Source organism: Argopecten irradians, chromosome 16 (genome assembly GCF_041381155.1).
Source record: "Argopecten irradians isolate NY chromosome 16, Ai_NY, whole genome shotgun sequence".
In the NCBI taxonomy this organism is placed as follows: domain Eukaryota; kingdom Metazoa; phylum Mollusca; class Bivalvia; order Pectinida; family Pectinidae; genus Argopecten; species Argopecten irradians.
In genome coordinates this window covers 24,058,712-24,084,768 of record NC_091149.1, presented here as the reverse complement: position 1 = coordinate 24,084,768, position 26,057 = coordinate 24,058,712, and the positions used below count along the sequence as shown (strand labels likewise).

The 26,057-nt window shown below is 37.4% G+C and overlaps 1 protein-coding gene across 1 annotated transcript; it reads left to right on the top strand.

Annotated features, from left to right (window-relative positions):
- Positions 1 to 13,610: 13,610 nt before the first annotated feature.
- Positions 13,611 to 22,655, top strand: LOC138310489 (uncharacterized). The gene is made up of 3 exons (XM_069251724.1): positions 13,611 to 14,018; positions 19,206 to 19,403; positions 22,034 to 22,655. The coding sequence occupies exons 1-3, from the start codon at positions 13,982 to 13,984 to the stop codon at positions 22,486 to 22,488; spliced, it is 690 nt and encodes a 229-aa protein (XP_069107825.1). The 5' UTR covers positions 13,611 to 13,981; the 3' UTR covers positions 22,489 to 22,655.
- The last annotated feature ends 3,402 nt before the right edge of the window (positions 22,656 to 26,057 follow it).

Below are 26,057 nucleotides of genomic sequence, written 5' to 3'. Positions count from 1 at the left end.
TAGTAGCCAATTTAATGATCAGATGATGGACTGTTCTAATCACTCTTCGTCCTGTCGTCTGTCAGCTTGTACTGGAAGGGGACCTATAGTCGTCGTGCGCCGTTGTCTCGCGCCTTTGCTAAACGTCCGCTGTCAGATGTGGGTAAACTTTTTACATTTTATATTTCTTATCAAGTTCAACCAGTGGCTTAAGTCTGAAATATACCAAAATGATCCTGGAAGGGGACCTATAGTCGTCGTGCGCCGTCGTCTCGTGCCGTTGTCAAACGGCTGCTGTCAGATGTGGGTAAACTTTTCACATTTTATATTTCTTCTCAAGTTCAACCAGTGGGTTAATTATAATTTACCAAAATGATCCTGAGATTGTTCAGACCAATTGTTCCTATTTTCAGCTTACATGACCCAAAGGACTGGATACATTTTAACCATTTTGTTCAGAAGCATCCATGGGAACTGATTTGACTCTATCTCTGCTCTCCTGGGGCCGGAGGGGCGGGGCTGCTCTCCTGGGGCCGGAGGGGCGGGGCTGCTCTCCTGGGGCCGGAGGGGCGGGGCTGAATAGGGCAAATAGAGGAAAGTCCTTTTAAAATTTTATTGCTACTAGTCATGAATGACTGCATGGATTTTAACCAAATTTGGTCAGAAGAATCGGTAGAACAAGGAGAACCGATTTTGCATAAATGGTGACCCTTGACCCTGTATGTAATAATAACAATATCCGCAAAACACAGACAATCTTGAACGAATGTATATACGGTATTATCATCACCGAGAGCTAGAATAATGGTCTCATTTGGGCGGCCAAGTATAATATGTATTTGTTTCTTCCCTGTCCGCTTGGTCTAATAGAACATATGTACACGGACGGGATCAATATTTACAACTTTTGTAAAAAAAAAAAAAAAAAAAAAACAAACACATCTCTAATTGCGACTTTATCAATATTTCTTCAATCTAAAATACAATGGGAGAAAGCGTCAGAAACACATGCATTTGGCACAGTGTAACTCACAATCAGTTATTAATTAGTTATTACAATTATTAATTTGTTAGAGGGTTAATTCCTGTGCCAAGTAAGTTGCAAGCGCAAAGGTTTGTCCACGCAACTTATTCACAATTTCGTCCATTTCTGGACGACAAAGACGAAACGTAAATACCAACATGTGTAGTATTAGAGGGCTCTAGTACCTCTTTTGGCCCAAGAAACCACTTACGTTTCGTATTGAAAAAATAGTTCTTTTTTAGCTCACCTGGCCCAAAGGGCCGGTGAGCTTATGTCATGGCGCGGCGTCCGTCGTCCGTCCCGTCCGTCCGTCAACATTTCCTTTAAATCGCTACTAGTCATAGGGTTCTGCATGGATTGTAACCAAATTTGGCCACAAACATCCTTCGGGGAGGGGAAACAGAACTTGTATAAATTTTGGCTCTGTCCCCCCCCCCGGGGCAGGAGGGGCGGGGCCCAATAGGGGAAATAGAGGTAAATCCTATAAATCGCTACTTGTCCTAGAGTTCTGCATGGATTGTAACCAAATTTGACCACAAACATCCTTGGGGGAGGGGAACAGAACTTGTATAAATTTTGGCTCTGGTCCCCCAGGGGCAGGAGGGGCGGGGCCCCAATAGAGGTAATAGAGGTAAATCCTTTAAATCGCTACTTGTCATAGAGCTCTGAATGGAATGTAACCAAATTTGGCCACAAACATCCTTTGGGGAAGGGGAACAGAACTTGTATAAATTTTGGCTCTGGTCCCCCGGGGCAGGAGGGGCGGGGCCCAATAGGGGAAATAGAGGTAAATCCTTTAAATCGCTACTTGTCATAGAGTTCTGCATGGATTGTAACCAAATTTGGCCACAAACATCCTTGGGGGAAGGGGAACAGAACTTGTATAAATTTTGACTCTGGTCCCAAGGGGCAGGAGGGGCGGGGCCCAATAGGGGAAATAGAGGTAAAATCCTTTAAATCGCTACTAGTCATAGAGTTCTTAATGGAATGTAACCAAATTTGGCCACAAACATCCTTGGGGGAAGGGGAACAGAACTTGTATAAATTTTGACTCTGGTCTCCCAGGGGCAGGAGGGGCGGGGCCCAATAGGGGTAATAGAGGTAAATCCTTTAAATCGCTTCTTGTCATAGAGCTCTGAATGGAATGTAACCAAATTTGGCCACAAACATCCTTTGGGGAAGAGGAACAGAACTTGTATAAATTTTGGCTCTGGTCCCCCGGGGGCAGGAGGGGCGGGGCCCAATAGGGGAAATAGAGGTAAATCCTTTAAATCGCTACTTGTAATAGAGTTCTACATGAATTGTAACCAAATTCTGCCACAAACATCCTTGGGGGAAGGGGAACAGAACTTGTGTAAATTTTGACTCTGGTCCCCAGGGGGCAGGAGGGGGCGGCGCCAATAGGGGAAATAGAGGTAAATCCTTTAAATCGCTACTAGTCATAGAGTTCTGAATGGAATGTAACCAAATTTGGCCACAAACATCCTTGGGGGAAGGGGAACAGAACTTGTATAAATTTTGGCTCTGGTCCCCCGGGGGCAGGAGGGCGGGGCCCAATAGGGGTAATAGAGGTAAATCCTTTAAATCGCTACTTGTCATAGAGTTCTGAATGGAATGTAACCAAATTTGGCCACAAACATCCTTGGGGGAGGGGGAACAGACCTTGTATAAATTTTGGCTCTGACCCCCCGGGGGGCAGGAGGGGCGGGGCCCAATAGGGGAAATAGAGGTAAATCCTTTAAATCTCTACTTGTCCTAGAGCTCTACATGAATTGTAACCAAATTTGGCCACAAACACCCTTGGGGGAAGGGGAACAGAACTTGTATAAATTTTGGCTCTGATCCCCCAGGGGCAGGAGGGGCGGGGCCCAATAGGGGAATAGAGGTAAATCCTTTAAATCACTACTTGTCATAGAGTTCTGAATGGAATGTAACCAAATTTGGCCACAAACATCCTTTGGGGAAGGGGAACAGAACTTGTATAAATTTTGGCTCTGACCCCCCGGGGGCAGGAGGGGTGGGGCCCAATAGGAGAAATAGAGGTAAATCGCTACTAGTCATAGAGTTCTGCATGGATTGTAACCAAATCTGGCCACAAACATCCTTGGGGGAAGGGGAACAGAACTTGTATAAATTTTGACTCTGTCTCCCCCGAGGGCAGGATGGGTGGGGCCCAATAGGGGAAATAGAGGTAAATCCTATAAATCACTTCTTGTCCTAGAGTTTTGTTTGGATTGTGACCAAATTTGGCCATAAACATCCTTGGAAGAAGGAGAACAGAACTTGTATAAATTTTGGCTCTGACCCCCTGGGGGCGGGAAGGGTGGGGGCCCAATAGGGGATTTAGAGGTTAATATTAAAATTCCTTCAGAAAAGAAACAATGAACCTGTATTCAGAACATTACTTGGCATTACAAAACCAGGTGAGCGATACAGGCCCTCTGGGCCTCTTGTTCTTGAAAAAAATAACAATAGATTTTGATTATGAAGCATTATATTCAAATCTCCAATTACAAACTATATATACAAGTATACATTAAATTGTCAAGATCACGTTTAGATACTGAATGAAGAACTCTCCGTCTGCTTGAGTAGGACAAGTGACGTTAACGTCTGGAATGAAAAATGAAGACTTAGAAGAACAAATTCATTTAACAAATCATTAATGTACACAGAATAAAAGCCAAGGAGAGAGAATACTCCCTTGTCGTGTTCCCTGACGTATAGGAAACCATTTTGAAATAACACCTTGATAAAGAACTTCACTGTACATATCCTTATAATAATGAGACAATGACGTTAATAAAATCACGATTAAAACCAAGGGATATAAGTTGGACAAACAGACACTTATCCCAAACGCAACCGAAGGCTTTGGCAGCATCCAAAAAACAAGAAAACAATTTATTGTTGCTTTTATTATTGTTTTCACTACAGTAAATAACAGATTCATGTACACGATATGACATCATAAAGCTGACATTTTTCTGAAACCCATTTTGTAAAGGATTAATGTGAAATACGTTTTCACACACTAGTCTGTTAGAATAAGCTTTTCATATACTTTTGAAATAACAGGCAATAACTAAATTGCTCGATAAATGTTAGGATAAGACTTTGGCTTATTATGACCTTTATAGAGTATACAAATAATACCTCTTTTTAGGTCCATGAGAACAAAAAGTAAATTTTTAAAAGCATTAAAAAGTGTACACTGACACTGGTAAATACTGTCATCTGCAAAAATAAGATGTTAGTTAGCAATTCGTATTATTACCAACTATAAATATCTTGATGTATCTAATCATCGTCCAATTATCTGTGAAATGTGTTTTCCTGTCAACACTCCAACAACGTGTGAACAATTGCCGTATACCTCATCTTAATGGAATTCAGTTGATGGTTCTGATTACTCCGAAATATATCGGCAATCACTTCATTCACATTTGGTAAACTGTAGACTTTTGTATATTGCTTTACATATCTCGGAATTACTTTTAAATTTAACAGAAATTTTGTGGCGGCTAGACAGAAGCTCATAGAACAGGCACAAAATTTATATTTTCAATTTTAAAAAAATCCGAAATCAGGCAATACCAGTAGATCTACAACTTAAGATATTTGACTCATTAATTGAACTGATTCTGTTATATGGGTCAGAAATCTGGGGTTATGAAGATTTAAAGATTTTAGATCAAACCAATATTAAATTTTGTAAAAGAAATTTAAATGTTAGGGCTAGCACGCCTGGGTATACGATTTATGGTGAATCGGGAAGATATCCGTTAGAAATAAAGGTACAGCTAAGAATGTTAAATTTTTAGAACAACCTTTTTTTTTAATGAAAATAAATTAAGTAATATTATATATTGTCTAATGGCGAGTTTAAGTCGCAATGGACAAATACCGTTTACATGGTTAGATCGTGTTAAACAAATCTTTAATGATACTAGATTCACATAATATTCCTGAAAAAGTAATGAAATAACAGCATGTTTCGTTTGAAAAAAAAAAAAAAAAAAAATGAATGCCTGACTACCGATTTTTATTTGATGAGTTTATAGCACAGACATATGTCATACTTTGATATGATGTTTAATACTAAGTGTGGTTGCGTTTCCAAGATATTCACTCTAGAAAAACGTATTTTGCCAAAATATCCATTGTGAAAATATTGTCATTTTAGTTGCCATAGCAACCAACAGATATAATATAAAACAATGATTCACATGTTTAATTGCGCCTCAACTAAATATTTTCTTATTACAAATTTAAGAAAGAAATTTGAAAACTTTTGTTTGCATATTTTCCCATTTATATGACTTTTACTTTGCAACAATTTGTGAATATGGTTACTAGGGAAATATTGTCGTTGCCATGGAAACCAAAATATCATATCAAAATTGCTAATTTCAACTTAAATGTGTTTCATGAAGTAATATTAAGGTTTTAGCACGTTTTTGACCAGATTTAATTTTTTTGACTTTCCATCTAAATCTCAGTGGTTACTGACATTATAGGGTGAATCGTCGTTAGAGTTGTTCCCCTTTGAATTATATGAATAGATTTAATATGAAATCCGAAATTATCGCTAAATATTTACAAAATACACATTTTAAAGTAATGTTATGGGTGGGGGCTAAACCATGTAGCCCGCCCCGAGCCCGAGCTTTAAAACCCGAGCCCGAGCTTTGGTTATTTTCGTTTTTCTACACAACGACAGCACATATTATAACGATTTTTGACACAACATTTCTTTGTGTTATGTTTTATCTTTCTATGTAAGTTATATTTAATCAAATTAATTTGAATTTCATAAATCGACCTTTATCACTTTTCAAGGGGCTAAACCATGTAGCCCGCAATGGAGCGTGACATTTTACGATTTTTCCAAATTATTAAAATATTATGCCTTTTTGACAATAATTGCCGTAACCCAAACACCAAGTAAACATAGCTGGTCATAAAGGTATAAATTTCAACATCAATATCAAATGATTTCATAACGAATTCTGCTTTTTTGTAACCTCGTTGACCTGTCTCGCCGATCTCACTGTTTACCCGAGCCGAGCCCGAGCTAAGGGCAGACAACTCTCCGACCCGAGCTTTTTTAATGACTAATTAATATTTGAATTTTAATTAAATGACATTAAGTACAAAACTTGACTAAATTCAAATGAAAAATAATTAGATAATTAACTTTGTCCATGTATGAAATAAACATCAGTTATTCATGATATTGTTTATTTGTAATTTCAATATAATGTTGCGTATTTATTTGGAAGATATTCTACAATTATTGAGGTTTGGTAGTGAAAGCGATTTTTTAAAACTATGTTAGATAAGGTCTCTGAGAAGTGGAGTGAACCATTTGTAGATTATTTCAATTCTAATATCAAGGGAAATATAGTGAAATATACAGGTTGGTGGGTACTAACTAACTGAATTAGGTATAGGAAAGTACATGGGTATAAAAAATAATATAGTTGAAGGTACGAATAGTTTGATAAAATCTTTAAATACTTGGAAAGAGATACCGTTAAATAGTCAGTTTTGTCATTTTATTATCTTCCAAATTACTATAGCAATGATATCAAAAGGGTATTAATAGGAGTAGGTACATACCAGCTGAAGGCTATACATAAAAGTGTTAAATTGCTGATTTTCAGATGAATAATGGTAAAAGTACAATTAGTTTTAAGGAAAAAAATAATATTTCAATGGATGAGAAACCTTGTGGAAATACAATGTGTTATGTTCAGGACATTTTAAAGAAGCAATTTTCTAATATCAATGGTATGCAGGCAGGATACGGGTTATGCTCTGGCAATGTTACAGGCAATTTTACCTAATGTACAGCAACAGAAAAACGGGGTCAACTGTGGGGTTTTTGCAATCGCTAATTTACTAGAGTTTCGTTTCAATGGTTTTAAAGGTTATGAAGAGTTAAAATTCGACATAGATTGTATGAGACCGCATCTATGGATTTTTTAATTAAATTTCCAAAGATGAAGTTGAATAAAAAACACTTTAATATATTGACTCTTTGTAGAACTGCGTCACCGTCGCAGAGCTCGGAAACATTCTTACTTGAAGAATGGCTAAATGTTCTACATGTACTAGAAAAAGCTCGGGAACGGAGAGTTGTCTACCCTTATAATTAGCTCGGGCTCGGCTCGGGTAAACAGTGAGATCGGCGAGACAGGTCAACGAGGTTACAAAAAGCAGAATTCGTTATGAAATAATTTGATATTAATGTTGAAATTTATACTTATCAGACAAGCTATGTTTACTTGCTGTTTGGATTAAAACAATTCTTCTCAAAAAAGCATAAATTTAAAATAATTTGAGAAAATCGTAAAATGTCACGCTCCATTGCGGGCTACATGTTTTAGCCCCCTGAGAAGTTACAAAGGTCTATTTATGACATCTCCATTGATATTAGAATTGAAATAATCTACAAATGGTTCACTCCACTTCTCAGAGACCTTACATCATTTAATGCATCTAACATAATTTAAAAAAAATGCTTTCACTATATATCAAACCTCAATAATTGTAGAATATCTTCCAAATAAATACGCAACATTATATTGAAATTACAAATAAACAATATCATGAATAACTGATGTTTATTTCATACACGGACAAAGTTAATTATCTAATTATTTTTCATATGAATTTAGTCAAGTTTTGTACTTAATGTCATTTAATTAAAATTCAAATATTAATATAACATATAAACTGCTATTACATTAATAACATTATACAATATTGTAATAATAACGTGTGCATTCTACACGTACAGTCATTAAAAAATCTCGGGTCGGAGAGTTGTCTGCCCTTAGCTCGGGCTCGGCTCGGGTAAACAGTGAGATCGGCGAGACAGGTCAACGAGGTTACAAAAAAGCAGAATTCGTTATGAAATCATTTGATATTGATGTTGAAATTTATACCTTTTTGACCAGCTATGATTACTTGTTGTTTGGATTAAAGCACTTCTTCACAAAAAAAGCATAAGGTGAGGGTACCCAAATTGTGACAGTACCCAGATTGTGACAGTTTTCACTAAAATGATTCTAACACGCCAAAAGAGTGCATTCAAATAAAATAAATGTCTAAGACACCATAAACGGTGTTGTTGGCGTTATTTTTTCATTGAAACCTAGTTGATCACTAGTGCTGCATCGCGATAGGCTGTCTGGAAAATGGGCGAGGTCCTTTGCGATATTGGTTTGCTTACATGCACTTCTACTCCTATTATACAAAACGAAGCCAAGTTTTACACATTAAAATCAATTACATAACGGTTAGCCATGGTGAATCAAGATAGAAATTCTAGACCTCTGAAATAATGTAATAACTACTCATAATATGACGGCATGTCGTACAATAACCTGAGATCAGGTAAATGTTCTGTGAGTAAAGTCAGGAAATCAGTAGTCGTGTGTTGTCCGCCATCATTCATAAGTTGGCAATGGAAAGAAACCCCCAGTGGCGCATGCGGAAAAATTGTACACTCCCCGACCGTTGGGTGCATTAGTATTAAGAAAACAGGTGCCTTATTGTTGTTTAATTTATTTCCCGAAATTTATTATGGGGTTCAGTATGTTATGGAGATAAGAAACAATAAGAACATCTTATAAGTCCACGAATCCTTATAGTTTAACAATTACATATTTTTAGATAGATACAAAAAAATATTACTACAAAAATGTGGAATTTTATTCCTGTATATCTGCCAATATAATTATTGAACCGTATCAAACACCCATATGATTCCTGATGTTGACAATAAATTACATATATGTTGATTATTATCTGTTTGTTACTGTATATCATAAAATTAATTGGAATGGTGGCTTCTGTTATGGTTAAAATTTATATATTATATTTTAAGAAAATGTACAAAACATGACATGTGGGTTTACTTTTTGTTTTTAAATTAGTTATTTATTAAGTTGTTGCTTTTTTTATATTATTTAACAACGGATGTTGTTAATTCTAAAGCACTTTTATTTCTAAAGCACAGGGACTGGCATTTACAGTTGTATTTTTTTTTTTTTTTTTGAATATTTAACAATTTATGTTTGGTTATTTTTAAGAACAGGGACTTGTATTTCTAAAGCTCAGCATTTTAAAGTTACCCGATAAAATTTGTACATTGCATTTAAAAAGCTGTTTCAAAACGTTTACAGGTAATTAAACAGTGTTTTAGGAAAACTGAAGTGTTTTCTAAATGCAGGAATATGTGTCCAAACTGGCAGAGAGCGTAAAACTAAAGTGGCTGTAAGTCATAATATCTTAGGACAGTTGGCCACTCTCTTAGTTGTGTTAATAAAGTCTTCTTTGCTGAAATGAATTTGATTCAATTCATTATATCAAAATTACATGTACTAGTACAATACTGTACTTTCAGATTTCATGCAGTTAGGGTTTATTTGTTTTACACCATGAACAGTCAATGCTATTTAACAATTTGTTTAGGTTTTCTTAAACTTGATAACAGCCAAAAGTACCTTGAGAAATAAAATCACAGATTACACTGCATAAAACATGTACACAAACATTTATTAAGAAACACATTTTATTAAAACAGTTTAAAACAGAAACGCATGTCAGTCGACCGCAAAATTCTAGAAACAAGAAGATCTTGAAAATATTGTCAAGGATTTCAAGCCAGAATGATGATTCATTAATTAACAAAGCATTATTTATTTGTAAAACCACATTCACTTGTGTAAATAGTGTCCTTTGTACTTTATCTCATTTTAAGTTATGTATTGGTGAATATCTACCGAATGTCAACAAATAGAAAAGTTAATGAATCCATTTCGAGATCTTTTTAGACTAAGCCTGAATACATATTATAAAAATGTTGATGAGACAGGCTTTTGAAAGGAACACTCATGTCCTAAGACAAAGTCTATGTAGCAGGCAGGAGGCAGGCACATTCCAAAGTTGCAGTTACTTCACACCATACAACAGCAAATACCCGGTTATCTGTATTTCTGTAGATGGTCATGTTTTACATCCCATGATGGTCATTCCCAAGTGACATGTACAGGGATGGGCATACGTTTCTCAGATTTCTTCAGTGCTGTCAAAATACGATAAAAAAATAGTGAAGAATAAGGCTAATTTACAGCAATGAACTCTCATGTTATAATTAATTAATACATGTAATGGGTTTGTTAAAATTATACAATCAAGAAATATAACAGATGGCAGAGTTATATTTCACATCAGCGTACGGAATTAAAAATTATCATAGGATGCATAAATTTCAGGCATAAATTTTTGTTCAAGTAAACAGCATTTGTCTTATACACACAACAACCATATACCGATTGATACAAACACAATGGCATACATGTTTCTTTTTTGATATTAACCCCCTGTATGCTAATATAGCATGCCACTGTACCAAACGTTACCGTATTTTATTCAACCGCATGAGAAGGCACATGACCAACACATAAGACGGCCTAGCATCGAAGTCTAGATTTTTTCTTTTTCCGTCCATACCTCCTAATCTCCTTATTTGTATGCAACAAATATTTGAAAAACTATAAGACAACAGAAATATCAAACATTGGTTAAAATATGTCTGTAAATTTTGGCATTTCATGCTTAAAAGCATGGTTATTACCATGCGTACACAAAATGGACACGGTGCTTTCGATAGCTACTTTCTTTTCTGTGGCAGATGGGAATTACCGAAAGAACACACAATAAAATGTTAGAAAAAATAAAACTCATTCATGTTATTTAGGAGCCTTTAAAGATAAACAGTAAGTAATATTATACTATCATAGTCATCGCTAAAATAGTTATCACCTCACTCCCCCTGTGTGGGGGCATCCAGGTGACACGTTTAATTATGACATCAGTGGGTTCTACCCATTTCAATGTGGAATAAACAACTTGGCAACAGCAGAACTTCTACTGCCAATGCAATAGTTTTGTGCTTACTAAAACGCATCGGAATACTGTTAAGCATTCAGATTGATGTGAAATGTATTTCTAACACCCGCGTCTCGCAGTCCCACAAAACCGCAAAATTCCGCAAAATCACAGTACCAATACCCACGCCCGATTATAATTCAAGCCCAAAAGTAATTGGGGGGCGCCATTATTTAGAGGAGGCGGGCTCTCCACATAAGTATGCGATATATTGCTAATACCAACACTATTTAACTTGGTGTATAAATGACACGTACCGCTTCCCCTTCATACGATACACATTAGCCTTCAACCTTGTATATGTTACAATTACAAAAACACGAAAAACCGAAGTCAGACTGGATAATGACAACCCAAAAACACTGGTTCGTCTCTTATAGGTACGTGACTAGAAATTCCACATACTTGGCTCAACGACTACAACTATCAGCTCCCCTTCATACGATCCACATCCTACTCTAGATCATCTTCCAACTGAAGAATGCTGTCTCTGATTTAACAATCAGCCTATGTCACACCAGATCCTCTCTGTCATTCTTGTAGTCTGTTTTGTGGATGGGTTCATCCTTTGGTAAACCAAGGGTTAATACCAAAGAGGTAAGCAGATTTATTGGTGCCCACCATTGGCGCATCTGTTTAAGGAAAACAATCAAGAGTACTAATAACCAGGTGATCATGACAAAAACAAATTTCCAACTTCAGCATCCGTACGTTAGAAACACTTATTTAAATGCATTTTCTGAAGTAATGGATATACCAATAAAATTATTAAAATTAACACTACTGTTGCCTAGCATGAAGCTAATAGATAGGTGTTGTTGTTATAAATACCGTTAATCAGTTACAAATATAATACCCAAAGGCTTGAAACAACACTTGTACACTGGGGTCATCATCGATACGGACAAGGGATCTGATCACTTACGATCTGTACATCCCCCTGGACTATCTCATAGTAAAATTGTAACATCAAAGCCACACTGTTGACCACAGTGTGTACCGTTATACGGCTCTTTTGATGTTGCATCAAAAGGACTGAATTGCCTATTCTATTCTGTTATTTCCAGTTTTTACTATGAGATAGTCCATGGGTGTAGAGATTGTAAGTGATCGGAACCCCTTGGGTATCAAGGATGGTACACAGTATAAAACAAAGATTGACCACTTATTTATCTATACCCTCACTTGATGCATGCAGTCATGTGTGAAACAGGTAAAAAAAAAATAACAAGGGCCAAGAACCTGTTCGACACAATATATGGTTTCTTTACTATGTATCTGACAGGAAGGGTATATATTTGATAAATGAGGGATATTTCAACGAATAGCAGTTCAATTAAGCTACATTTTTGTATCTGGGGTTTTGTTATTCAGATTGCATTTGTACAAAGAAAATGTATATAGGGGTACGGTCGAGACTCCATATCTGGGGTTTTGTTACATACATTATATAGGGGCACGGTTGAGACCTATACAAAATCAGTTCTACGAATGGATTGGTATAATATTTGAGGAATGCAAGTTAGATTTTGAGGGGGTTATACTGTAATTAATTGACAAAAATATTAAAAGTATATTTTACCTTAAATATACCATGCATGTTTATCAATTAAAAATTTACACACTATTGAATGTGTTTTGTAAAAATCTAAGAAAAACGGTACCTCTTCCATCCATCATATATATATCCACATTTTCATACTTTGTCTAATGCTAACATTGATGGAGTAATTACCTTTGCATTCTTGTTTGATTTTTTTCAACAAATATTTATTAGAAATCGTAAGATGAAAATATGATCATCAGTAGTTATTTTTCTCTTAGCAGTGACAGAATATATTCGCTCTGTTCGCGTTGGAAGTGTAGAAGTGCACTAATTCCGCACCTTGCTTATCTATCGGCATATCGCCTTATTGAGTGTTGTTAATTTATCACCGTACTTGTTGTGCATCTTTTTTTATGATTGGTACAATGTTTAAAAGGCAAGAAAACATGTCAAAATTTTTGCACAATAGCAAAAGTTATACTTGTATTTTACATACTCACTTTCTACCTTACTCAAACATGTTGATATTACGTCTTAATTAGCCACAATCGATCGTGTCACAATCTGGGTACTCGCACCTGCTGCAAAACTGAAGCCATGATGTGATGACGTCACGGCGCGTTCGAAATAGGAGCACGTGAGCGATCAATCGGCTAGATCGGACATAAAATAAAAACACTACGATATATCTTCTTGTTGGAAAGGTAAAAGATACAGGCAATTAGCCATTGAGGCTAGATCGCATTTAAACGAAAAACTAACATGAAAATTGTCACAATTTGGGTACCCTCACCTTAGATTTAAAATAATTTCGGAAAAATGCGTAAAATGTCACGCTCCATTGCGGGCTACATGGTTTAGCCCCCTGAAAAGTGATAAAGGTCGATTTAATGAAATTCACAATAATTTCATGAAATATGAATTATATGTATAGATACACAAATACCTCAAAGATTCTTTGTGCCAATGTTTATGCGTGTGAATGTAACATTTAACATTTTTGGGGTAGTTTTTAAGTGTTTTGGGTTGTATTTGGATGTTTTTGAGTACCCCTTCGGAAGTCGCGTCCGTCACTTCAGCTACACAACATTTGATGACGTCATGATCATCTACTTTCATTTTGTCAGTGACACATGCAGGCGCAGAACATGTTGAGTCTGTTAACCATCTGAATTTACCATGGAAACGTTGGAATCTCTGGTGAAAGAAAGAGCCCACACCACGGAATGCAATACTTGTACAGATTATTGCCTGCAATGCGTTTACAGAACCATTCACATCTGCATCTATTCTTACTCAAGAAAAACTCTGCACATTCCGTTTTGAACATCAGCTGCCAAATTTTTTTACCGACGACCTTAAATTTGACGATGTCTGGGACATTCAGAAGCTCAAAGACCTGATGAAGCAGAAATCATCGAGTGGTGTTGAGGAAAAGATGAAAGCATATCACGATAAAGATATGGATGATGCATTCACACTCTTGGGAAAAATATATTACTGGTGAGTTGTCTAAGTTAAAGTGTCTCGCAATATTTGCCTACTAGCTGCGATAACGTACAGTACTCGAAGGATGATTTGGTACTCAAAAGCTCAGGGAATGGAAAATCCATGCTCAACATTTCACTCGGATTTCGAACGTGTTTGCCACAGGATGTACGTTATACTGATCGCCCCGGTCCTTATGGAGTGAGTTCGCTCTCCTTTGCTGTTTCGATCCCTATGAGATGGTCCTAACTACTAGCATATCAGGTTAAAATATTCACTATTCACTATTCTTAGGTGTCAAATACTATATTGTACTTTAAAAAATACGCGATTCTACGTATAGCCACCAAAATATATAATGCAAAACGCAATCATTAGAAATTTGCAAAGAAAACATATATTTCAAAATAATATGACTGAAGGAAAGGGTGCAGCCAGATGTTTCAGTAACCATTAATTATGCAATGTTAAAAAGTGTTATTTATATGATTTTATGGAAATAACGGAGCTGAAGTTTTGTGTTATTTTTTTATTCACTCTCTATATCCTTGTCGTTAAAAACACCCATTTCATAAGAAATCCCCCATTAGAGAAGGAGGAAATTTTATTTCCGTAACGGATATTCTGTTTTTGGTCAGCTGATTACATTATGTATATTGGAGGGTGGTCTAAATCACTTGAACGCTTGCAAATTAAGAGCGATAGCACTAAGCTTTTTCCAGATTATGTTTGTCAGCTAGATCATATTAGCGTTTGAACCACATGATTAAATAATGAGCTTACTTCAAAGCATCATATCCATGGTGATTACCCATGATTCCTTTCCCCATAGGTGGGGGCTAAACCATGTAGCCTGCCCCGAGCCCGAGCTTTAAAACCCGAGCCCGAGCTTTGGTTATTTTTGTTTTTCTACACAACGACTGCACATATTAAAACGATTTTTGATGCAACATTTCTTTGTGTTATGTTTTATCTTTCTATGAAAGTTATGTTTCCTGAAATTAATTTGAATTTCATAAATCGACCTTTATCACTTTTCAAGGGGCTAAACCATGTAGCCCGCAATGGAGCGTGACATTTTTACGATTTTTCCAAATTATTAAAATATTATGCCTTTTTGACAAGAATTGTCGTAACCCAAACACCAAGTAAACTTAGCTGGTCATAATGGTATAGATTTAAAACATATATATCCAATTATTTCATAACAAATTCTGCCTTTTTTGTAACTGCGTTGACAAGTACCTGTCTCGCCGATCTCTGTTTACTCGAGCCGAGCCCGAGCTAAGGGCAGACAACTCTCCGGCCCGAGCTTTTTTAATGACTGTATATGTAAAATGCACACGTTATTATTACAATATAATTTAATGTAATTAATGTAATATCAGTTTATATGTTATATTAACATTTGAATTTTAATTAAATGACATTAAGTACAAAATTTGACTAAATTCAAATGAAAATTAATTAGATAATTAACTTTGTCCGTGTATGAAACTGTGAGGGTTTTGCAATCGCTAAGTAGAGTTTCGTTTCAATGGTTTTAAAGGTTATGAAGAGTTAAAACTCGACATAGATTGTATGAGACGGCATCTATTTATTTGGCTTTTTATTAAATTTCCATAGATGAAGTTGAATAGAAAACACTTTAACTTTAATATATTGACTCTTTGTAGAACTGCGTCACCGTCGCAGAGCCCGGAAACATTCTTACTTGAAGAATGGCTAAATGTTCTACATGTACTAGAAAAAGCTCGGGAACGGAGAGTTGTCTACCCTTAGCTCAGGGCTCGGCTCGGGGTAAACAGTGAGATCGGCGAGATAGGTCAACGAGGTTACAAAAAGGCAGAATTCGTAATGAAATTGATGAGACATTGATGTTGAAATTTATACTTATCAGACCAGCTATGTTTACTTGTTGTTTGGATTAAAACATTCTTCTCAAAAAAGCATAGATTTAAAATAATTTGAAAAAATCGTAAAATGTCAAGCTCCATTGCTGGCTACATGGTTTAGCCCTCTGAAAAGTGATAAAGGTCGATTTATGACATCTCCCTTGATATTAGAATTGAAATAATCTACAAATGGTTCACTCCACTTCTCAGAGACCTTATCTAACATAGTTTTTAAAAATCGCTTTCACTATCAAACCTCAATAATTGTAAAAACATCCTCCAAATAAATAAGCAACATTTTATTAGCTCACCTGGCCCGAAGGGCCGGTGAGCTTATGTCATGGCGCGGCGTCCGTCGTCCGTCCGTCCTTCCGTCCGTCCGTCCGTCCGTCCGTCAACATTTCCTTTAAATCGCTACTAGTCATAGAGTTCTGCATGGATTAAAACCAAATTTGGCCACAAACATCCTTGGGGGAGGGGGAACAGAACTTGTATAAATTTTGGCTCTGTCCCCCCCCGGGCAGGAGGGGCGGGGCCCAATAGGGGAAATAGAGGTAAATCCTATAAATCGCTACTTGTCCTAGAGTTCTGCATGGATTGTAACCAAATTTTGACCACAAACATCCTTGGGGAGGGGAAACAGAACTTGTATAAATTTTGGCTCTGGTCCCCCGGGGCAGGAGGGGCGGGGCCCAATAGGGGTAATAGAGGTAAATCCTTTAAATCGCTACTTGTCCTAGAGTTCTGCATGGATTGTAACCAAAATTAGCCACAAACATCCTTGGGGGGAAGGGGAACAGAACTTGTATAAATTTTGGCTCTGGTCCCCTGGGGCAGGAGGGGCGGGGCCCCAATAGGGGAAATAGAGGTAAATCCTTTAAATCGCTACTTGTCATAGAGTTCTGCATGGATTGTAACCAAATTTGGCCACAAACATCCTTGGGGGAAGGGGAACAGAACTTGTATAAATTTTGGACTCTGCAGGACGGGGGGGCCCCAATAGGGGAAATAGAGGTAAATCCTAAAATCACTTCTTGTCCTAAAGGCCACAAACATTTTGCTTGGATTTTGTGACCAAAGGGGCGGGCCAATAAACATCCTTGGGGGAAGGGGAACAGAACTTGTATAAATTTTGGCTCTGACCCCCCTGGGGGGGGGGGGGGAACAGGTGGGGGCCCAATAGGGGAGGGTAAATTTAGAGGAGTTAATATTAAAATTCCTTCAGAAAAGAAACAATGAACCTGTATTGAGAACATTACTTGGCATTACAAACCAGGTGAGCGATACAGGCCCTCTGGGCCTCTTGTTGAAATTACAAATAAGCAATATCATAAATAACTGATGTTTATTTCATACACGGACAAAGTTAATAATCTAATTAATTTTCAATTGAATTTAGTCAGGTTTTGTACTTAATGTCATTTAATTAAAATCCAAATATTAATATAACATATAATTACATTATACAATATTGTAATAATAACGTGTGCATTTTACATGTACAGAAATTTAAAAAAATCGGGTCAGAGAGTTGTCTGCCCTTAGCTCGGGCACGGCTCGGGTAAACAGTGAGATCGGCGAGACAGGTCAACGAGGTTACAAAAAAGGCAGAATTTGTTATGAAATAATTTGATATTGATGTTGAAATTTATACTTATCAGACCAGCTATAATTACTTGTTGTTTGGATTAAAACAATTCTTCTCAAAAAAGCATAGATTTAAAATAATTTGGAAAAATCGTAAAATGTCACACTCCATTGCGGGCTACATGGTTTAGCCCCCTGAAAAGTCATAAAGGTCGATTTTATGAAAATTCACATTAATTTTATGAAATATGAATTATATGTATAGATAACAAATACCTCAAAGATTCTTTGTGCCAAACATTGTTTTAATACGTGCTATTTTGGAGGAGAAAAACGAAAATAACCAAAGCTCGGGCTCGGTTTTAAAGCTCGGGCTCGGGGCGGGCTACATGGTTTAGCCCCCACCTTCCCCATATGTATACATATATAAAAAAAAAAAATAGCACCACAAACTGAAGCTGACAGTATGTATAGGATTGGATTTTGAAGATAGGTTTTTTTTTCCTTATATTTTCCTGTATAAGTGTTACCATTGAAGTGCTTCGCACTCTGTTGCTCTTTGGTCATAAGGGCTGTTCCCTTATAAACAGTTGAAAACCAAATGTAAGCTGAAGGGTGATATTTTTGGGATTATTTATGGAAGTGGTCATATCTTTGGCTTATTTGGTGTTTCGCAAGAAAGCGCCAAAATTGAACAACATTAAAATTTGACTATGTAATTATTTGTTTGTATATAAACTAGCTATAAATACATCTATACATGCCATTAATTAGGTATGTGTTCATGTACTCTCGGGTAATTACTCTTATCACGTTACATAAATATACGTCATTTAAGGTATGTTCTGTCAACCGAAAAAAAAAGTTACCTGTGCGAGTCTTTCTTTTGTGCAAACAAGTATATATAGTTTGATGTGTGACTATTAACCACTTCTATTGAAGATAAATAATTTTAGAGGGTTGTGTTTGTATTTATTTATGGCTTTAGAACTAATCAAGACGTGTTTCATCGTTGTGGGATCTATATATAAACAAAGTAATTTTTTTTTTTTAAATAATCTTTTGACAATCAAATCAAGTAATGCTAAAAAATTAAGACAGCATAAGGAAATAACAAATTTAAACGCACTAAAACTTAACCACCATATTTTGATACACAAAAACGCCAAAATTTCCCGACTCCGAAATATCCCAATTTATAATATATACTGTATGAATCTTATTTGCAATAATACGTTGTAAATTACAAGTTAAGAGGCAGGGTTTATACCTTTTTTTGTGGTATATCATGGTATTATTTAGCAGGAAGTGGTCATTTGTTGATATTTGTAAACAAATAACCTACACCCGAACCATATCCCCGTATAATACACAAATACAACAAGAAGCCACCTCTAAGGGTAGTAGGGTAGAATACGTGAGACAAATGCATGTCTGAATATTAATATTGAAACATTCCCTTGGCTCTAGTTGTGGCCATTTCAGATTTTGAATCTGATCCAGAAAACAAATGGCGGACAGTTGAAGTTGAGAGTACTACATGTTATTCCTAATTCACATAAAATTCCTCTTAGATCTTTCATTTTTAGGTTCCCATCGTTTTGGAATGATAAAGGTAGAGAAAAAAATCAGTTTTTCATAATTAAACCAATAAAGACTGTTCAGTGGTTGCTCAGATCCATCTAGGATCTTTTGGATATATCTTTGTTTCTCATTACAGACATTGATGTCCATCAAGAAAGTTTGAAGAAAGTCCTGGAAGGGAAGCCAGATGAATCTGCTGTTGTTAGGGTTCTTGCTGCCCATTTATTTGGCCCGCTCAGCAATGGAAACTATATGATTGACAACCATGTTCCAGATGCCAAGGTCTGCAGCTGTGGATGCGGAAGACTTATCAAGCAAGGAAACACTGGATTAGGTAAAACATGTACTAATCACTGAATTATGTAGGATACATTTTTATGAGTAGGTGAGAAAGAAAATTAGCTTACCTGCCGAAGGGCAAATAAGCTGATGCTGTGGTGCAATGTCAGTCATCTGTCCTGCATCAATATTTTCCTTTTGAAGAACTTCTCAATTACTGTATTTGACCCAATAAGCGCCCCTCCCCCTTTTTGAGGCCTCAATTTCAATTGCCCACGCATAAATAAAGACCAAAACTACAACAAAACTGATTAGAATTTCAATAATTTGTCTTATTAGCACCTTTTCATTTTTTCAATTTTTTAAACGCCCTGGGCGCCTATTGGGTCGAATACATTACCAAGAGGCCTAGGGATTTGAGTTTTGGCCTGTAGCATTCTGAGATTAAGTTTCAAGTGAATGACTCTGACCTATACATTCAAGGTCACAGGGGTCAAAAAGCCAATAAACTTTAAACAACTTCTCGATAACCGATTGGCCCAGATACATAATATTTGAAGTGTAGAATGCAGAGGTGAAGGACTACCAAGTTAGTGCAATTAAATGACCTTGACCTACATTCAAAGTCACAGAGGCTGAAATCTTGAAACAACTTCTCAATAACCAAGAGTCCCAGGGACTTGATATTTGGTTTTGTATGTAGCATGTGGTTTGGTAGAGAGCTAACAAGTTTGTTCAAGGTCACAGGGGTCAATTAGGCTAAAATGTATATAAATAAAACTTAAACATGCTCCACCACTGACAAATGGTATTTTTCGCTATCAAAAACAAGAAAAGATGATTTAGTATTTTTCTTCAGGTACAAAAGTTACTTACTTTACATCATTACCGCCATTAAAAAGTTTAAGTTTCTAATTTTACTTCAAGTTAAAACTATGAAAAATGATTAATTGCATCCCGAAAAAATTCTGTGGCACTATATCCTATATGGAATGAAGTAATGATTGCACATGCACCAAAGGCGAAATAAATTATTTTTATTTTTTTGTGTTAATTAGACATATATATATACACGATTAAACACTAATTATTGGTCAAATGATGAATATCAGTTATGGTCTGTCGGTGGTGGAGAATCTTTAAGCCTTCTTTGATCATTAAGAAAGGTGGTAATCAACTTAGTATCTTCATAATATCAGGTAAGCAATACAGGCCCATTGGGCCTCTTGGTATTTAGAGGGAGGGTTTATTCGCTAATTTTTGCCTCCAACTGTATTTATTTCTAGGCGGGAAACTATTGGTTGCTAATTCTTTCCTATCTCTGAATTCATTAGCTCAACTGGAGTCTGGCATCCGCCGTCTGTATGTTCGTCCGTCAACATTTTCTTCAAATCGCTGATAGTCATAGAGTTGTGAATTGAATTGATTTAAATCTAATTAGGCCAGAAGCATCCTAAAGGAAAGGGAACAGATCTTGTATAAATCTTGGCTTCGACCCCCCTTGCGACAGGAGGGGCAGGGCCCTATATAGGGGAAATAGAGATAATTGTTTTAAAACACTACTAGTCATAAAGTTCTTCAAAGAAGTTTTCCCCAAATTTTACCAGAAACATCATCCTGGGGCAGAAGCTTTGGATCCTGATTAAGGAAATATAGTAAAGTTCTTGAAATTGCTATCAATTGCTAAAAAGGTCTGAAATTTATTTTGCCCAATAACCCAGATTGATGAATGGCATATTTTGAGGACTAATAAAACAAATTCATTGAAATTTTTCTTTTTGTTTTATATTAAATATTTTGAGATAATCCTTGCAATATCCAGTTGAGCAATACAGGCCCTCAAGGCCTCTTGTTTATCCAATAGTCATATGGCATTGATGTGGGTTCATATGAAAAAAAGTTTGCCATGGTAATAAAATTTGGTGAGCAAATCAGGCCTTCTGTGCCTCTTGTTTATAGTCTTTTTAATTTGCTGATTATCCCCCCACCCCCGTATTTATTTCTTGGGGGACTATTGGCTAGCTAACCCCCCCCCCCTCCCCCTTCAAGGGAAAAACTAGACTATTGGCTTGTTTTCCCCTAGAAATAAATACAGAGGGGAAGGTATCAGCTAGGCAATAGTTTTCCCCTATGAATAAATACAACAGAGGGAGAAAGAATCAGCTAGGCAATAGTTTTCTCCTATAAATAAATACAGAAGGAGGGAAAGAATCAACTAGGCAATACTTTTACCCTTAGAAGTAAATACAGAGGGAGGGAAAGAATCATCTAGGCAAGAGTTTTCCCCTAATAAATAAATACAACAGAGGAGGGGGGGAGGAGATCAGCTAGCCAATAGCCCCCACCCCAGAAATGAATACAGAATCAGATGATGTCTCATATTTAGTGAGGAGTATCCATTGGTAAAGAGGAACCAATTTTGAATTGCCGCCATGGGCCTAAGGGATTGGGTCCAATATAATAGGAAAAACCCAGCAAATCCTACACTTCTGATATTTGACCTGTATCATACTGGAATAAGGGCTACACGGTTCATTCAAATGAATGACCTTGAATAACTTTAAAGGTCAAAGGGGTTCAATGTGTCAAAACTGGTCACCAATTCTATCTCTAGGGATGAAATTCTAACTGACCTTTCAAAGTAGTAATAATTAGTACGTAAATTGAACACTTCTACTTTTGTAGGATGTGATATTACCTGGCATGGCTACGTTGACATGTATATCCAGGAAAGAATACCGATGTCCGTCGTGAAAAATGACCCTGAAGACTGTGAGATTAGTGAAAGTACTCCTCCTGGTGTCAGCAGTGAAAATGATGAAGATGAAGAATATTGCTGGTTATCAGTGGAAGTAAAGAAAGATCCCTTTTCTGTACACAACAAAGGTACAAGCCAACTCATTGCTCAAACGATAACTAACAGTTTTGCACAAGTGAACAAAAACAAGGCATTGTCAGGACTCCCGATTCCATCATTTGGCTGCACTTCTACAAAGATTTCAATCTACTCCTATGACTGTGAAAATGATATATTACTGAAATCATTGCCTCTTTCTTTATTTGAACTGGGAAAAGTTAATCTTTCAACTGTTGTAATAATATGGCTGTATTTACATTTCTTCCTTTTTATGAACACTTGAAACATCGCTAATAAAAAGCCGGCATTAAGCAAAGCGAACTTCTTACAAAATGAATTGGTCAAACCTCTCTACAGTAAGGTTCAGGCATTTATCTGTACCTTTGGGACACTTTCAGGAACAGTAGATTGGATCCATAAATAATCTTAAAAGTTAAATAAATACATGTATAAATTTGATCAGTGTCACAAAAATTCTTTACCTAAAGTACTTGACCTGTGTGTGTACATACCCATACGTAAGCTTGACAATTATGTTTGTGAAAAAGAAATGATCTTTTATAAACAGTATTCAAGGTTATTGGTTAAATTAAGCCTTGAACATCTTCTAATTACTGTTAACCAATCTTTATTCGCTTTCGATTTACTTTTGCAAATTGCGCGATATAAGTAATTCGCAAAATTTTTATCTTCCCGAATATCTATATTGATAGAAATTATCATTCAATTGTTAATCCGCAATTATCAATCTTTGCTAATTTGTTTTGAAATGGTAATCATGAAATTTATCAGCTGCTAAAGAAAGTTGGTTTACAGTAGTAGCCAATTTAATGATCAGATGATGGACTGTTCTAATCACTCTTCGTCCTGTCGTCTGTCAGCTTGTACTGGAAGGGGACCTATAGTCGTCGTGCGCCGTTGTCTCGCGCCTTTGCTAAACGTCCGCTGTCAGATGTGGGTAAACTTTTTACATTTTATATTTCTTATCAAGTTCAACCAGTGGCTTAAGTCTGAAATATACCAAAATGATCCTGGAAGGGGACCTATAGTCGTCGTGCGCCGTCGTCTCGTGCCGTTGTCAAACGGCTGCTGTCAGATGTGGGTAAACTTTTCACATTTTATATTTCTTCTCAAGTTCAACCAGTGGGTTAATTATAATTTACCAAAATGATCCTGAGATTGTTCAGACCAATTGTTCCTATTTTCAGCTTACATGGCCCAAAGGACTGGATACATTTTAACCATTTTGTTCAGAAGCATCCATGGGAACTGATTTGACTCTATCTCTGCTCTCCTGGGGCCGGAGGGGCGGGGCTGCTCTCCTGGGGCCGGAGGGGCGGGGCTGCTCTCCTGGGGCCGGAGGGGCGGGGCTGAATAGGGCAAATAGAGGAAAGTCCTTTTAAAATTTTATTGCTACTAGTCATGAATGACTGCATGGATTTTAACCAAATTTGGTCAGAAGAATCGGTAGAACAAGGAGAACCGATTTTGCATAAATGGTGACCCTTGACCCTGTATGTAATAATAACAATATCCGCAAAACACAGACAATCTTGAACGAATGTATATACGGTATTATCATCACCGAGAGCTAGAATAATGGTCTCATTTGGGCGGCCAAGTATAATATGTATTTGTTCTTCCCTGTCCGCTTGGTCTAATAGAACATATGTACACGGACGGGATCAATATTTACAAACTTTTGTAAAAAAAAAAAAAAAAAAAAAAAACACATCTCTAATTGCGACTTTATCAATATTTCTTCAATCTAAAATACAATGGGAGAAAGCGTCAGAAACACATGCATTTGGCACAGTGTAACTCACAATCAGTTATTAATTAGTTATTACAATTATTAATTTGTTAGAGGGTTAATTCCTGTGCCAAGTAAGTTGCAAGCGCAAAGGTTTGTCCACGCAACTTATTCACAATTTCGTCCATTTCTGGACGACAAAGACGAAACGTAAATACCAACATGTGTAGTATTAGAGGGCTCTAGTACCTCTTTTGGCCCAAGAAACCACTTACGTTTCGTATTGAAAAAATAGTTCTTTTTTAGCTCACCTGGCCCAAAGGGCCGGTGAGCTTATGTCATGGCGCGGCGTCCGTCGTCGTCCGTCCGTCCGTCCGTCCGTCAACATTTCCTTTAAATCGCTACTAGTCATAGGGTTCTGCATGGATTGTAACCAAATTTGGCCACAAACATCCTTCGGGGAGGGGAAACAGAACTTGTATAAATTTTGGCTCTGTTCCCCCCCCCGGGGCAGGAGGGGCGGGGCCCAATAGGGGAAATAGAGGTAAATCCTATAAATCGCTACTTGTCCTAGAGTTCTGCATGGATTGTAACCAAATTTGACCACAAACATCCTTGGGGGAGGGGGAACAGAACTTGTATAAATTTTGGCTCTGGTCCCCCAGGGGCAGGAGGGGCGGGGCCCATAGAGGTAATAGAGGTAAATCCTTTAAATCGCTACGTTGTCATAGAGCTCTGAATGGAATGTAACCAAATTTGGCCACAAACATCCTTTGGGGAAGGGGAACAGAACTTGTATAAATTTTGGCTCTGGTCCCCCGGGGCAGGAGGGGCGGGGCCCAATAGGGGAAATAGAGGTAAATCCTTTAAATCGCTACTTGTCATAGAGTTCTGCATGGATTGTAACCAAATTTGGCCACAAACATCCTTGGGGGAAGGGGAACAGAACTTGTATAAATTTTGACTCTGGTCCCAAGGGGGCAGGAGGGGCGGGGCCCAATAGGGGAAATAGAGGTAAATCCTTTAAATCGCTACTAGTCATAGAGTTCTTAATGGAATGTAACCAAATTTGGCCACAAACATCCTTGGGGGAAGGGGAACAGAACTTGTATAAATTTTGACTCTGGTCTCCCAGGGGCAGGAGGGGCGGGGCCCAATAGGGGTAATAGAGGTAAATCCTTTAAATCGCTTCTTGTCATAGAGCTCTGAATGGAATGTAACCAAATTTGGCCACAAACATCCTTTGGGGAAGAGGAACAGAACTTGTATAAATTTTGGCTCTGGTCCCCCGGGGGCAGGAGGGGCGGGGCCCAATAGGGGAAATAGAGGTAAATCCTTTAAATCGCTACTTGTAATAGAGTTCTACATGAATTGTAACCAAATTCTGCCACAAACATCCTTGGGGGAAGGGGAACAGAACTTGTGTAAATTTTGACTCTGGTCCCCAGGGGGCAGGAGGGGCGGCGCCCAATAGGGGAAATAGAGGTAAATCCTTTAAATCGCTACTAGTCATAGAGTTCTGAATGGAATGTAACCAAATTTGGCCACAAACATCCTTGGGGGAAGGGGAACAGAACTTGTATAAATTTTGGCTCTGGTCCCCCGGGGGCAGGAGGGGCGGGGCCCAATAGGGGTAATAGAGGTAAATCCTTTAAATCGCTACTTGTCATAGAGTTCTGAATGGAATGTAACCAAATTTGGCCACAAACATCCTTGGGGGAGGGGGAACAGACCTTGTATAAATTTTGGCTCTGACCCCCGGGGGGCAGGAGGGGCGGGGCCCAATAGGGGAAATAGAGGTAAATCCTTTAAATCTCTACTTGTCCTAGAGCTCTACATGAATTGTAACCAAATTTGGCCACAAACACCCTTGGGGGAAGGGGAACAGAACTTGTATAAATTTTGGCTCTGATCCCCCAGGGGCAGGAGGGGCGGGGCCCAATAGGGGAATAGAGGTAAATCCTTTAAATCACTACTTGTCATAGAGTTCTGAATGGAATGTAACCAAATTTGGCCACAAACATCCTTTGGGGAAGGGGAACAGAACTTGTATAAATTTTGGCTCTGACCCCCCGGGGGCAGGAGGGGTGGGGCCCAAT

What these genes read in the sequence shown, in the direction of transcription:
- LOC138310489 (XM_069251724.1), top strand. Translation starts at nt 13,982, where the DNA reads ATGATGCATTCACACTCTTGGGAAAAATATATTACTG. An exon ending in TTGGGAAAAATATATTACTG is followed by an intron (nt 14,019 to 19,205) that starts GTGAGTTGTCTA and finishes TTCTCATTACAG; the next exon opens with ACATTGATGTCCATCAAGAA. An exon ending in GCAAGGAAACACTGGATTAG is followed by an intron (nt 19,404 to 22,033) that starts GTAAAACATGTA and finishes CTACTTTTGTAG; the next exon opens with GATGTGATATTACCTGGCAT.